General features: G+C 41.6%; 1 protein-coding gene across 1 annotated transcript in view; it reads left to right on the top strand.

Moving 5' to 3' along the window:
- LOC108887995 (protein diaphanous homolog 3) overlaps positions 1–14,532 on the top strand; it is a 152,415-nt gene that overhangs the window by 94,911 nt on the left and 42,972 nt on the right. Inside the window, exons 26-27 of the mRNA XM_051074353.1 lie at positions 7,281–7,376; positions 8,005–8,067. Of these exons, the coding sequence (XP_050930310.1) occupies positions 7,281–7,376; positions 8,005–8,067 (159 nt within the window). The remainder of the gene's footprint in view (positions 1–7,280; positions 7,377–8,004; positions 8,068–14,532) is intronic.

Here is a 14,532-nt window from a genome sequence, read left to right as displayed (position 1 = left end):
ACAGCGGGGTTCAACAGTGTGGTACTATAGTGCCATAGTTCAGCAGTGGCACACAGATTGTGGAAAAAGCATGTGGTCACCACTGTTTGGTAGTGCAAACCAGATTAGAGTGGGTGCAGTTACTTTTGAAACTGTTTCTCATTGTTTTTAGGATTCAATATTGTGATTTGGCGTCTATCATGTTCTGCCCAGTGCTGGACCTGCTTGTCCTTTGGGCCACTAGGGGGCAGAAAAACACCTCAATAAACTGTAAAACCCAAAGGCTTGACATAGACTAGTTATGCTCTTAATATGAAGCAGTATCTTCTTGTGACCAAGTGCAAGCCCATATGGTAGATTTTAATCATTTTAAGTTGCCTGAAGGGATAAAACTATACTCCACATCACAGAGAAAAAATGAAACATTAGAGAAAAGTCCAAAAATAATTTGGGGTTGTGAAATTTGATTTTTTCTTAGTTATCATCTTGGAATCCCTGAAATTCAACTCACAACTACTTGCAGGAATCTTGACCCTAAGGTGAGGAATTGTTCTGTGTGAATTTGTGAATGATAATTTCCTGGGGATTCTCTATGAAAATATGGATTTATTACATATTTTATCTGATTACTTTACTTTGTGCTAGTTGGCTGAGTGTGACACAAAATATAAGCATAGCTTGATTTTTTTTAATTCAGCAGCTTCAAGTATGATTAACAATGGCCTATTACAATATTTATCGGCTGATTATGATACGTGGCTGTCATTTGTATATTCCTGTTCATCATTCAGTGGATGGCTTGGCTACTTGTTGCTTGCTCAAAGTACCAGTAGAGCAGAACCAAGAGTAATCAGTAGAGAGAGTGGAGACTGACTAGCCTTATTGCACCATTTGCTTTCTAAGTGTCCAAGGGAACACAGTGGTTGGCCTGCATTCATTGCACTCAGGCATGTCATTTTCTCTCCTTAGCTTTTCCATCCCTGCCCAATTGACCCTATTTCTTGCCTTGCTCTGGCCCACCTCTGCTAGACACTGTTACAACCGGGTCATTGTCCTGATGATAAGTGCCACATCCTGTTGAGTGAAGTGGCGGGAGGCATTAGTCCAGCCTGAATAGAGGGTAGACATCGACACACAGACGGACTGCGTGTCCAGACAATTGAAAACGCCAGTCTGAACAGGCTCTGATTAAATAGATGGTGATTGAAGTTTCACTACAGACAGGGAAATAACTATTGCCTTTTCCCAGAGGTGGAGATTTAGCTTTGTCTTGATTCCACTCCCAGAGTTTATTCTTTTGTTTTGTGGTAGAGTAAACACCACTCTAACTTTATCCTTTTGTTGATCTGACCTGAGCACTGGTACATCTACATTTGTACATCTAACCATGTATTTCCACACATTTCTTTTTCTTTTTCCCCAAGAAAGAGGACAGGCAAGCTAGACATTTCACAGTAGAGCTCATATGGCTTAGTTCCTGCTTTCTTTTGCTACTAAAATGTGGGACTTGGAGCTTACTGTTGAGCCACAATGAAGAAGATATGAACACAAGGCAGATACTATTCTTTAAATAGACATCAGTAAGGCCTAGACTGGCTTGTGAGACAGTCTTCCTTTTTTTGTTAAAGTTAAAGAAAAAAGTCTCTGTGCACATTGCACACCTGTCATGAGAGCTCTGATCCCAGATGCAGTAGAATAGAAAAAGGCAGGCGAATTGTGCACATCAAAGCACCAATCAGTTGCTCTACTGCCAAAGCTGGGATACCACTCTTCACTGTCCCATTCCTCTCACTAGTCTTTGTTCTCTCGCCACATCCTCCTCAGCACCACCTTTCACAAGCTGAATGACTGTTTCAAACCCATTTCACAGCTACTAGCTTGACTAATATTCCTCTGCCATGCGTTCCTCCTCCATTACTATCCATGTGACATGTCTGTGATCTCTCTCTCTAAGTTTGTGAGCATGTGGGTGTGAGTATATAAATATGTGTTATGATTTTCAGTGTTGGGCTGTCTGAAAGCACCTCTTGTCTACATTCTATAAAGCAGTTTTCTGTCTTGGCCTGTCTGAGTTGCTCTTGATTGATGTGTAAAATTGGACTGTTTTTGCTCCCATATATTCCTGAGGCGGGAGATCTGAGTGGGTTTCGTTTTTCCTTGCCTCCCGAGGCACACAAAGTGTTTCATGTTCTTGTCGGTTGGAGTCAAACGGAGTACTGCACATGAAGGCACACACTGCAGGTTGCAATAGATTGATCTGCTCCTTTTTTGCTTGTTTTCTCTGTTCTATCTGTATTTTTGTGTATGTGTCTATGTGTGTTGTGGGGAGTGTAAAGCTTGCTGACTGTGATGAATTGCCACAGCAGTGGAGACAAATTTGGACGTCGAGGAGCGTTGGTTTTGCTCAGAAATTCATGCTGCCTCTCCTGCTCTGTGTAATGATGAAGAACTGCACACATATCAGCCAGAGGAGGAGTGCAACTGTTGCGAATGAAAAACACAACAAATGCACACATACTAGCAGGCAGGCAAGGAAGTGGGCCATGATATATCCACTGTGTGCATATGTGTGCGTTTGTGGTCCCAGCTTGGTGTGAGGTTTGGGTACAGCCACAACCCACACCCCCAGGGAACCTCTGCCCTCAATAGCTTCAGCGATGAGAGGGGTTTGCTGTAAAGGGACCATGTGCTGTGGAGCTGATTGACAGTTTTTGTAGGTTTGTGGAAAACCCACCATGGTGCTGCACAGTACTGTATGCATGAAAGAAGATGAAAATTTCAGTTTGCAGGTCTCATGGTACAGTGTGACTGTAGGGGTTGTAGTTAATGGCTCGTGAAAGAGTCAAAGATTGAAAGGCACCTGACAGAGGTGACAAGCTTCAGGGGCTAATCACTGACTGCAATCTGAGTTCACATTAATAACTTATGAAATAGACCAACACTGTCTGCTTCTCTACATGTATACACAACAGGTTACACACTAAAACATGTACTCAAATGAGGGGCTGTTTACGTATATTCTTGTCAAGATCAATGAATAATGATCTACGTTCATGTTGACTTGTTGATCATGTTGACTTACAGTGAATACTTGTCACCTTTTACATCTTAATAGTATATTTTATTTACATTGCTTACAACCGCTTTATCAGTTCTGATCTGTTATTCTAGTAATAAACAAATTTTAATCATGTATTCAGTCACAATTTGTGACGTTAGCAATAGACCGCTCTTGGAGTAGCAGAATAAATCAATAAGTGTGTTTCTTGCTTTTTTCTTTCCTTTTTTCACGCCACAGTTTTAAACATATATATTCAATTTTTTTTTTTTTTAATAGATGAAGGACCCCTGGTCTAACCTAATTGCCTAAATATTTTTTTCTACTGGGACCACAGCAGATTTTTTTTTTTCAAAGATGTCTCACTGTATCCCCCTACCTCATTTATGCACAGACGTGAGTCAACACCTCTCTGACACTGCCAACAAAAACTATAAGCTAGACTAAGGAAGGATTTATTTCAGAGTTGTTGTACCAGACTGCATTAGCTAATCAACTTGAAAGTCAGTGTATTTGAGTGCAGTATAATAATTTTTGGGAGGCTGTACATTTGCATCCTGGGACTCTCTTCTCTTGAAGTAAACAAGCCTGTCTGGGCCACTGTCAGCATGATTGGCCATTACTGAAACCTGCCCTAGCTCAACCTTCTGACAATATCACTGTATGCCTCCTGCTGACAATGTACTCATTTTGACCTTATTTTCAGTTTGCATAGTGATGTTATTGATTGCTATTTTACCTTTCTTCACCAAAACTGCAAAAATGTGATTGTCATACCAGTGCTTTAATTTTTTCTTGTGTCCAGTTTCACAAAAAATTGAATCCCGTGTATGTCCAAAGAAAGGTTTAATCGAAAGCAACTGGACTTAGTTATAGTCTGGAAGACGTTTCACCTCTCATCCAAGAGGCTTCATCAGTTCGTGTTCGCATCTGACCAGGCTGGGACTGGTCCAACTGATTTTTTGGTGTGGAGACCCAAGTATTTAACCTCTGTGGGGGGGCTTTCACCAGACCGATGATGTCATGGCTCTTTTGTGTTCCATGTGTCAACGACAGTCATTAGGTTGACAGTCGTTGGTAGAAACCAATAGTTTCAGCTTCGTTAGTGTCCCATTGTGTTGTAACGACAGTCGTTGGAGTCACATGAGGCGAGTCACATGTGAAAGGTTGTTTTTCCTAGAGGCCAAATTGTTAAGTCTCCTGGGGAGGGATGAAAGGGCGGCATTGTATATTGGAGATAGGTGGTGTCTTAGACCTCCTCCTCGGTTTAGAGATGGTTTCTCTACTTTAACATAGATGGCTTCTTTTACTCCTCTTTCAAACCATCTGTCCTCTCTGTCCAGGATGTGGACCTTGTTGTCCTCAAAGGAATGGGTTTTCTCCTTTAAATGTAGATAGACAGCAGAGTCCAAACCTGAAGAGTTCGCTCTCCTGTGTTGGGCCATGCGTTTGTGTAATGGTTGCTTTGTTTCGCCAATGTAGAGGTCATTGCATTCTTCATTACATTGGACTGCGTACACCAGATTGCTCTTGTGAGTGTGTGGTGTTCTGTCCTTTGGATGTACCAGTCTCTGTTTGAGTGTGTTGCTGGGTTTGAAATACACAGGGATACTGTGTTTGTTGAAAATCCTCCTGAGTTTTTCCGATAACCCGGACACATATGGAATAACTATGTTGTTTCTTTTGTTTTGTTTTTCTTTCCCCACCACATCAATGGTTTTCTTTTTGGAAACCATCACAAAGTCCTGGTCTTAGTCATAGAATTAGATTTTTTTTTTTCCAGTGTGTGTTATTGTTCCACAGGGGATTGTCAGACAGAATGGAAGGAGTGAGAAAAACACACAGAACCTTAATCAGAGCAATGTCCTCCTACCCCTCACTAAATCAGTAGTGGGACCCAACAGTCACACCATGGCTGATGGTACAACTTGTCCACTATGAAGCCAATGAAATTGTCACGTCTTTTCCTCACTACATCGTACACTGAAGAATCAGTCTAATAATGGTTAAGTGCAAGACACAGTTGACTTTCAGGTGAACATACACTTACTTTTATTAGGAACACCACATTAATACTGGGTTGGGCCTTCCTTTGCCATCAAAACAACCTTAATTAATAATGGCATGGATTCCACATGATGTTGGAAACATTCCTTTGAGATTCTGGTCCATAATTTCCACTGATTTGTCAGCTGCACATTCATACTCCAAAGCTCATGTTCTACCACTATCAATACACCTACAATAACATGACAATCAGCAACAGTTGGTAACCTATCATTATACAGTACAGTCAGTTATTAGCAATAATGGAAAAAAGAAGTTCCGTTGACATATCTGGCATATCTGCGATGCACTAATCACCAAGATTAAATGTCCTTGTCTGAGAATAACTAATAATGTTTAATGCTGGTGTATTATGAATAATGTTGGATTATTATCTTTTATTTCATGGGCTATAATGACTAAATAAATGCAGTATTTGAATACTGATTTAGACGTCAATTACCATGGCAACAGTAGAAGCTAGAGGTATGCGGGTTAGCCCTAGAACCCACCGCAGCCTTTAATTTCTATTCATCGTTGACAGGAGTGGATCTCGATGTGGTCTTCTCCTTTTGTAGCGCTTCTGCCTCAAGGTTCAACATATTGTGCATTCTGACATGCTTTTCTGTTCACAAGTTATCGTAGCCCGTCTGTCAGCTCCAACCAGTCTGGCCATTCTCCTCTGACCTTGCTCATCAACAAGGTGTTCCCATCCACAGAGCTGCTGCTACTGCTGTCTGTGTTTTTGCACCATTCTGAGTAAACTCAAGAGATGGTTGTTTGTGAAAATCCCATGAGATCAGCCGTTTTAGAAATACTCAAACCAGCCTATCTAGCACCAACACTTATGCCACCGTCAAAGTCACTGAGATCACATTGTTCTTCCATTCTGTTTAATGTCAACATTAACTGAAGCTCCTGACCTATACTGACATGATTTTATGCACTTCACTACTGCCACATGATTAGCTTATTAGATAACTGTGTGAATAAGCAAGTGTACAGGTGCTGCTCATAAAATGCTTAGTGACTGTATAAAATATCTATATTTATTGTTTAGTTTTTGTTTAATATTTTTTTAAAGAAAAATGAACAACATGGTGAATTAAGATCACATTGCAGTTACTTTTTTCACACACTTAACATTTTTTTGACATCTCATGCTACATCACCTTTTTTAATTATTAAACACGCTAAACTAAATAACAAATGATATCCAGCAGTCGAATGTGATAAAACCATCAATGTGGTTTGCATGTAGCTTTTAAGATTAGCCTGTCAGTAATGAAACTAACTCTGTAAGTGACCAGAGTTGAGTGGCAAAGAGCCCTTCCCGTCTGCATGGTGACTGAAAAAGATTTAAAATTTTATAGGCAACACAAAAGCAGTGTTGAAAAGAAAACACCTATGCACACACATTCACATTTGAATGGCAACCACAGTATAAACTTTTCATTGACAGTGTGTGTTGTCCCTGAATATTCCTTTATACCTTCTATCTGTTTTCCTTCCCATCCACTGGAGGGTATTTTCATTGCAAATCATTAGCCAGTTCCATCATTCTGCCTCAGGCGTCAGGGCCATGTTTTCAGCTGTACCAACACAAAGGCATGATTTACATGTCATATCTGCAAAGCTTGTCCCTCTCTACAATATATGTGCATTCTGGCAGTTCTCTTGCTTCTACAAAGCAAAGACTTGATATGTTGAGTCAAGAGTATTCTACAGTAAATGCTGTGAAACACCATGTTGCCAAGTTTGAGTGTTCCATTCCTGCTTCACAGTGTGCAGTTTGTTCCTGTAAATGTCACTAGTTAACACCCCTCATGTTTTTTTTGTTTGTTTGTTGTATTTCAAAAATATAATCTTCCTACCTGTGCATTACTGGATTTGTGTTTGGAACAAGTTTCGTCATATAATGGGCACTCGACAGAACTTTAGAGCTGTAGCCCTGTAGAGTTAGAGCTGTAGAGTTAAGTGAATATATATGTTATATAGTGAATGCTTGCTCAAGCCTTTTCATATTACATGTTATGTGGTTATATTGTGGCCTGCCATTGTGAGTTCCAAATCATTGCAATCAGTGTGGCAAACCTCACCACAAAAAGAAACTACACTTCATCTGATTTTGTTTCTTTACGTCTCCTGTCTTCTAACACCCTCTCATTCTTTTCTTTGTTCTTTCTGGGTTTTTCAGAGAATGATGAGACAGGTGTGATGGATAGTTTGCTGGAAGCCCTACAGTCAGGAGCTGCGTTCAGAGACCGCAGGAAGAGAGCGCCAAGACCTAGAGGTGAGTCTCATATCCTTTGCCTACATTTGTATACAAACAAAGCTGCATTTGTAAAGCCTACTAGAAAAAACTGAGGACTACTGGAAAAACTAAGAAAAATGTTGTAATTCCAGTCAGATGTTCAAAAATTGTAATGAATTCTGGTCCTAACCTGCCAGCTTGATGCATATGTTTTTCTTGTTTTGTTCGGGTTCTCACGCCTTGGCCCAAAAAAGCGCATTCTCAGTCACTTGCAAAATATACTGTTTTGTTGTTTGTACACATGCTTGTGAGCAGCACAATGCCAGAGAATCCGCAGCCTGACAACATTACTACAACTGCTTGATGTTTGGATCTCAGTAAAAGGCAATACACGCCCATTTTTTTTCTCCTGGCAGTCTTAAATCCAAATCCAGGAACTGAAAGACTGAAAGAACAAACACATTTTGTGAATCCAAGGTGGGATCTGTAAATGGTTTAAATAGATTGTCCATTAAACCATAAGGGCAATTGACAGCTGCGCCCTTAAACACACTGTTGTGATGAACTTCACAGCCATTCCTCAGCAGGTGAATACCTCCTTATTATCTTTTTGATCCCTCTTAGTGCTGTATATGTTGGCATTATTTGTCCACTGCCCTCCTTACAGATAACCAGCAGCAGATGATCAGCCCCAGCTCCTACCGCCAGGTTCTCAGGCCTGTTAACCATGGTAAAGCAAAAAATTTAAAAAGAAACTCACAAAGCGAAAGCCTCCAGCATGCTCAGCTCTGTCTTTCATTTGCTATTGGAAAAATGCCTTAAACATCTCTTGCATGAAATGCAAATTCCCCTTGACAGTACATATATCCAGCTTTTGTGTGTGTCCAATGACCTTTTCAGTTGTCCTTTTATCTTTTTGTGACCTTGTGTCTTACCTTGCTTTGTGCAATCTCAAAGTGTGAAAGGCCATTGCTAAAACAGTTTGAGGCAGTGCCATGTGCTGACTCTGAGAGAGGCAGAGTCGAGATTCTTTGAAAGCAGTGTGTGGGCTGTTCTGGCGGCTCAGTTTGATAAGGCTTGTGAATTGTTCAGTAACTACAGCATTTTAAGTTCAAACCTATTCGATACTTTTGGATGCAGTTGCATTCTTTCACATTTTTTATGTGAAGGAACCCACTGCTGACCATTGTACTGTACATTTTTGAAGAGCGGGGAGGCATGTACATTAAAATCAAACATACAGACTAAATGCATGGTACAAATTTGGGTAGAGGCCACTTGTAGCTTAGAGCACGTTCAGTGTTCAGTATCATTTAGATACTTTAGAAACTGTAAGGGCACTTGTGTATGTGTTTAACTGTATGACTTTGTGGGAGTGAAGACTAATTATACCAAACTAAGTGGTCTTATATTATCCATAGTTGTGAACAGATATTGTTCTTTACTTTTAGCTGTTGTTAAAATAAACAACAGCTTTATTCTCTTGTCAAAGGTTTTCTACAATCATTACCGAGGCACTTAAAAAATTACGCTGTAACCATATTACCTCTTATTACTTGTAATTGGAATCCCAGTGGGCCGGGTACAGGCACACATGAATAAAATTATTCACGCTCAATCCACCCACATCATTGATGGCAATGATAAAGGGCCTTGCTCTGTTGTTCTGCTACGACTTATCTGAAATTAGATTGGAAAGGGACGAGGGGGAGGGAGGTATACAGGGTGGGAGGAAAGAGACAGATAGAGGTGGCTGTAACATAAGAAATGGAGAGAAATGGTGTGAGGAAGAAAGATAGAGCTGGTTGGTAAGGGTGAAACTAAGGAATAATGTGGAAGAAAAAAATTGGACTCAAATGCTACTCGTTTGCGTGTTTGTGTGTGCGAGTGTTGTATGTGAGAAAGTCAGTATAAGAGGAAACAAGTCAGAACTGTGATGTATTAACAGGGGGATTTAAGAAAAAAATTGCATTGTGCAAGGAAGCTGGTGTGGTGTACAGGTAAGAAGGTCCTCGAAGGTTACTGGCCCAGCTGCCCCCTGCTGGCAGCTTCAGACATGGCCTTGTTGACTAATAAAGCTCAAGGCTTTTGCCTGTCACTGCAGGCCTCACACTCACTGCCAGCCTCCCAGAGCAAACACAGCTAATTACTTTTCTCTGCCCAACCCCAGCACCAGCTCAGCCCTCTCAGTGCCCATTCATCTTAATTTCCCCCTCTCTGCCATCTGCCTCCTAAATAACACTCCTCCTCATTTCCCTACCATCCCATATCCCCACTGTCTTCTTCTATACTCTCATGGTCTGACAATGGCCCTCCCCAAACATAATTGCCTTTTATTGGTATGGAGTCTCTCCGCTTCTCCTGCCTCACCCCTTCTCTCCCATTTCCCTCCCCTCCCTCTCTCATGAGGAGATCTGGGCCTTAATTGCCCTGGGTTTAGTCACTGGAGTGAGTGAAACCCACAGGATGCTCTCAGTTTAGTTGGGAGGTGATGAAGTTTAGTCGGCCGCACAAGCACTTAAACAGCTGCTTTCATTTTCACACCATCCTACCACCTCCTTTTCCCACAGTTTTAAATACCCTTTAATAATTGATCCCAGGGGTGTTGCTACACTTCAGTGGACGAGCAAGGAGAATTAAAACAGAAACATCTGCACCAGAAGATACTGTAATTAGTGGTCAAGGGGAGATATTTGAATGGTCGGTCTGAACATGCATGATGCCATTAAGCTTTCGCACCAAGGGAGACTTAAGTGCACTAGTCTATTTTACACAAAAACAAATCAGATACTCTCCATCACAAGACTTTGATGAGACTCTGAAGTGCTTTGATTATGGCTATAGTGCTTTGTGGTCATGATGAGTGTGATTGCCTCGCAGTAGAAAATAGGATTAAAAGATTCCTTGCAGTCTACTGCACTGTTAGCTGCACATCAAGAGGCGCATGCTGTTCCTTCACCTCTTTTCTTTCCACCCTCTCTTCCTTCCTGCTCTCCTCCTTTTGTACTCTTTGGTTTGAGTTAGGGTCCTGGCCCAAGTTCCCAGCATTTTTCTCAGCTTCCTCTGTCTCTCATCTCTTCTCCTCCCCTGCCCCTAAATTGGCTCAGCACACTTTAACATGAGCCAGCAGCTAAGGTGTTTAGCTTGGTCTGCAGTCTCCCTCAACACACATGCACACGCACACATAAAAGTGCGCAGACACACCCCCAGACTTCAGGGGATGAAGGTAAGCAGGCTTTGTGGGGGCTGTGGCCTGGGTTAGGATAAGGCTGTGGGGCTCTGGGGCTCCTCGACACTCTAAATTGGATTGGGCTCCACAGAATGATGGATCGATGGTGGTTAGCCACACAGGTGTAAGAGACTTATTGAATCTATAAAGCAGCCATAGCTTTTTAACTGTGTCCTTCTGAAAACATCTCTCCAGGCACTGTCTGGTCATTTAAGCCTTTTTTGCAAACCCTCATCACAGCTTGCTGACCCTTAAGCTGACGTGTGCATGTACATGTTGAGAGCAGTCACATAACTACATTTTTTTTTATCGTTGTTTTTGACAGAGAGCAAGAGCCTCAAAGTGTGTAAGACAGCACAAGCCAGAGGTGCATTGAGAGTGTATGTGCGTGCTATAATGCCCTTGTCCTGGAATGATCCATTATGGAGCGAGAGCAAGGGGAGGAACAGGATCTATGATAAAGTAAATGTCCCTGTCTTTAGGAGCAATTACTTCAGATGTCTTTAGTGACACCCGACCTAACAATTATCACATGTGATACAGCTCTGAACTAGAGCTTGAAATTGATGTAAAGGTCACTTCATGAAGTCGGTGAACCCCTCTACCAAATGGCGAGAGAAGTTATTTTTCCTTCCTTGTGCTTGAAAGCGTTACGGTTCATCATAAAAGCAAGCCTCTAGTTATTGGAGCTCTTCTGTGCCATGCATTTTCCCTATCAACTTAATGACGCTTTTTTGCTGAATTTGTGTTTCCTTATATAATGGTGGATCTGTGGTTTAATGCAAGCAGCTATTCTGTGCATACTTTAAATGGCTTGGGTATAGGTGCAAATGGTAGAAGGAGATGACTAATAGGCTTAATTTGAGACTCAACCCACAGTGTCTTTCACAGAATGTGCTACAGGAAATCATTAAGATGAGACTGGGTAGAGTGTGAAGTTGAAATGAAAGTTAAAAAAAAGTAGGGTGAAAAACGGAAGTTTGTTTCCTCCCAACTCTGCGTGTTCTGTGTGCTCACATTTGAGACATTTGTGAAAAGATAGCAGTCAGAGTCAGTCACTGCAGCTTCTGGAGGCTTGGATACTCTAGTGGAATCTGCTGTTAGATGCTTGCCTTTTTGATTTGGCCTCTTATAGACTGTGATATGTGGATTCCACTGCAAGCTACTGTATCCCGCAGATTGCGTGTGTGCGTTTTCATTCCTCTTTCACATTTCTGTCTCTTCATATCAATGTCAATTATGGGAGGATGCCTCCCATCCTTCCAGAGTTCCTCAGTCTATTCTTTACTTTTTGACTTTGTTTTGTTTCTGCTTTATCTCTTCCCTGGCCTCACTGCTTTCCCCCAGACATGACATAAGCAGAAAAAGAAGGGGTTATTAAATCATTTCAGTGAGCTCAAGACAAAAAAAGGAGCACAGACACTCTCCTCCCTAGATCTATTTGAATTGATGCTACATGTCATTGTAACAAAAGTGTAACTATAGAAGTTGCTGATTTATCTGCATTTGATCATAATATATCATCCACACATCACATACAGCCTGTGCGCTTTTCATTAAAGTGACAGATTATTGCTTCTGCTCCTGAACACAGTGTTCACTCTCCCACTTTCACACATACACGCTCATGCATACATGCATAGAAATTGTCAGCTTAAACCCTGTGTTTTAATGATGTGCAGGCAGAAGGTTAGAGGCCACCCCCAGGTCAGGGCATTAGTCGTGTCTAAGGCTTGGACAGGTGTACTGCTCTCTGTATCGATGTCCACAATCATCTGGCTACCTGGAGTCACAGTGTCTCTCTTAGCACCACTCTTGATTGGTGGTTTAGTTGTTTAACCGGTCTTGTAGACAAAGGCATATCCAGATGGGAAAGTGTACCTTGACCTGCCTTTGTCTGTCTGTCTGAAGTGCCACACTGTGTGTGCGTGTGTGCGCACTTGCCTGCACACTTGCCTGCATGTTTGAGCCTGTGCACGCATGCATTGAACAGATGGAGCAAGAGGGCACCTTAACAAAGTGGCTAGTGTAATTAGGTCCAGCCTGTGCAGTGAGACTTGTGGAATAGTAATTGAGAGTTGGAGAGAGCAATGAATGGATTTTTAAAAAAAACCTTTATTCAGGTTTCACCACGCACAGTGCTCTCTTTTCCTAGATTTCCCTGCTGTGTGCTTTCACATTTACACTTAGTCACACATGTAAGCTGCCTATTACAATACAGTCTGATCTGTTGGCCACTTAACAGCAATTCTTGAGTAGCTGGTGATTAATAACCCTGGATTTTTTCTCCTTGTCCTGTGATTGAACCAGAGACTACCAGACACGAGCTCTCTAACCCTTGGGCTGGAATCAACATCTAGTGTCTATCCTGGGATCACTGAACTGCATTTATTTGGCAAAGACACCATATGCCTTATGTGTAATACAGACAGTAATTGACATGAAATATGTCTCTGTCTGAAAACTTTGGTTATAGATTATAAGTTTCCACACAATTTGATCATGATGCTGTTCACTTGTTTTGTTGCCTTAGAGGCAAGGACATAGATAATGGAAAATAGCTTTTAATAGCTCCCACTTGTGCTGTTATAGATGTCCTGCCTCCTGAATATTCAGAGGCCTTTTTCAATGAAACGTGTTGAATTTTGATGCACATGCATATCGAGTTGTGTTAAAACTAATAGTGACTGTGTAAGCTTATGCTAAGAGGGCAAGCTTAAACCACCTCTCGTAAATATACATATATATAATATATATTATTCATAAGATTTTAAGCTCTGTAATCCATGCCCAGTCCAAAATGTAAGTAGATGAGAAAGTGAAATAGTGTGCTATGTATACACTTGACTGGCTGGAGAGGTCAGTGTAATGGATGAGAGTGAAGTGGACACACACACACACACACACACACACCAAGCTCAACTGTTCCCACTCAGTCCTAAATAGAAAACAGATGATAACGAACACCTCTGCACTCTGCTCCATGTCACTCCGCGGTACATCCCACACTTTTAGCCAAGTCCTAAGCCGATCAGGCTCCTCAGATATCCACTCTTAGCTGGATTATGAGGAGGCTGGGCAGTAATAAAGGCTGTGGATCGTGAAATAGAAAATGGTGTTCAGCATGTCGAGCCAAGGACCCTAATCAGTCCATTCACACTAGCTCAGGCCCCCAAAAGCAGGTGAAGCTGCTAACGTGGGATTGCTATTCAGCCAGCTTCTGAGATCCTCTGCGGCTTTTCTTTGAACAGGCATACAGTCATCTCCTGCATGCTTTGATACACATCTTATGTGCGGGGATCAGAATCACAAAAGCCAATGGGCAAAAAGTTTGAAGATTTATCCAGGATTTGGTTTAAAATACACATCTGAATTTTTATAGGATTCAAAGGAGTATATATCAATCTCTCAAGTGACATTGTTTCTCTCTTTCCCTGTCTCTTTGGTTGTCCCTCCCTTTCTCTATCCCTTTCTCTCTTGTGAACCTGTTATGTACATTGATTGAGACTAGGCTCTTACATAGTACTCTAGTTAATAATGCAGTGAGAAATGAAGTAATTTTCACCATAGCTTTGTGCTAATTAAATTTTACAGCAGCCTTATCACCCAGCCACACACATTCCTGGTCCTCCCACATTTACCAACGCCAGCAGCCATATCACATAGCCATCAGGGAGAGAAAGAGCTGGGGAAATGATTATATGAACTTCTGTTGTTATGGGAGGGAAATGAGTACTATCAACCGTTATATCTATGACTTGTACAAAGGGAGGTGCTTGAATTCTGTCTCTGTGGTAATACATTTGAAGTCCCATAGCAATCCACCCTACCCCTACTCATCCCCCAGGTCTGCTGCATCTTGTCAAACATTTGTGTTATTCCCTTATTTGTTTATCTTTTCAGCATTTTGGCTCTCTGGTTTTGTGCTTCAGGCGAGCATTTGTGACTGGTCACACGGTGGGCCTT

Source organism: Lates calcarifer, linkage group LG2, assembly GCF_001640805.2.
Source record: "Lates calcarifer isolate ASB-BC8 linkage group LG2, TLL_Latcal_v3, whole genome shotgun sequence".
Classification (NCBI taxonomy): domain Eukaryota; kingdom Metazoa; phylum Chordata; class Actinopteri; family Centropomidae; genus Lates; species Lates calcarifer.
Note: the sequence above shows the minus strand (reverse complement) of the source record. Positions and strands in the feature narration are given on the sequence as shown.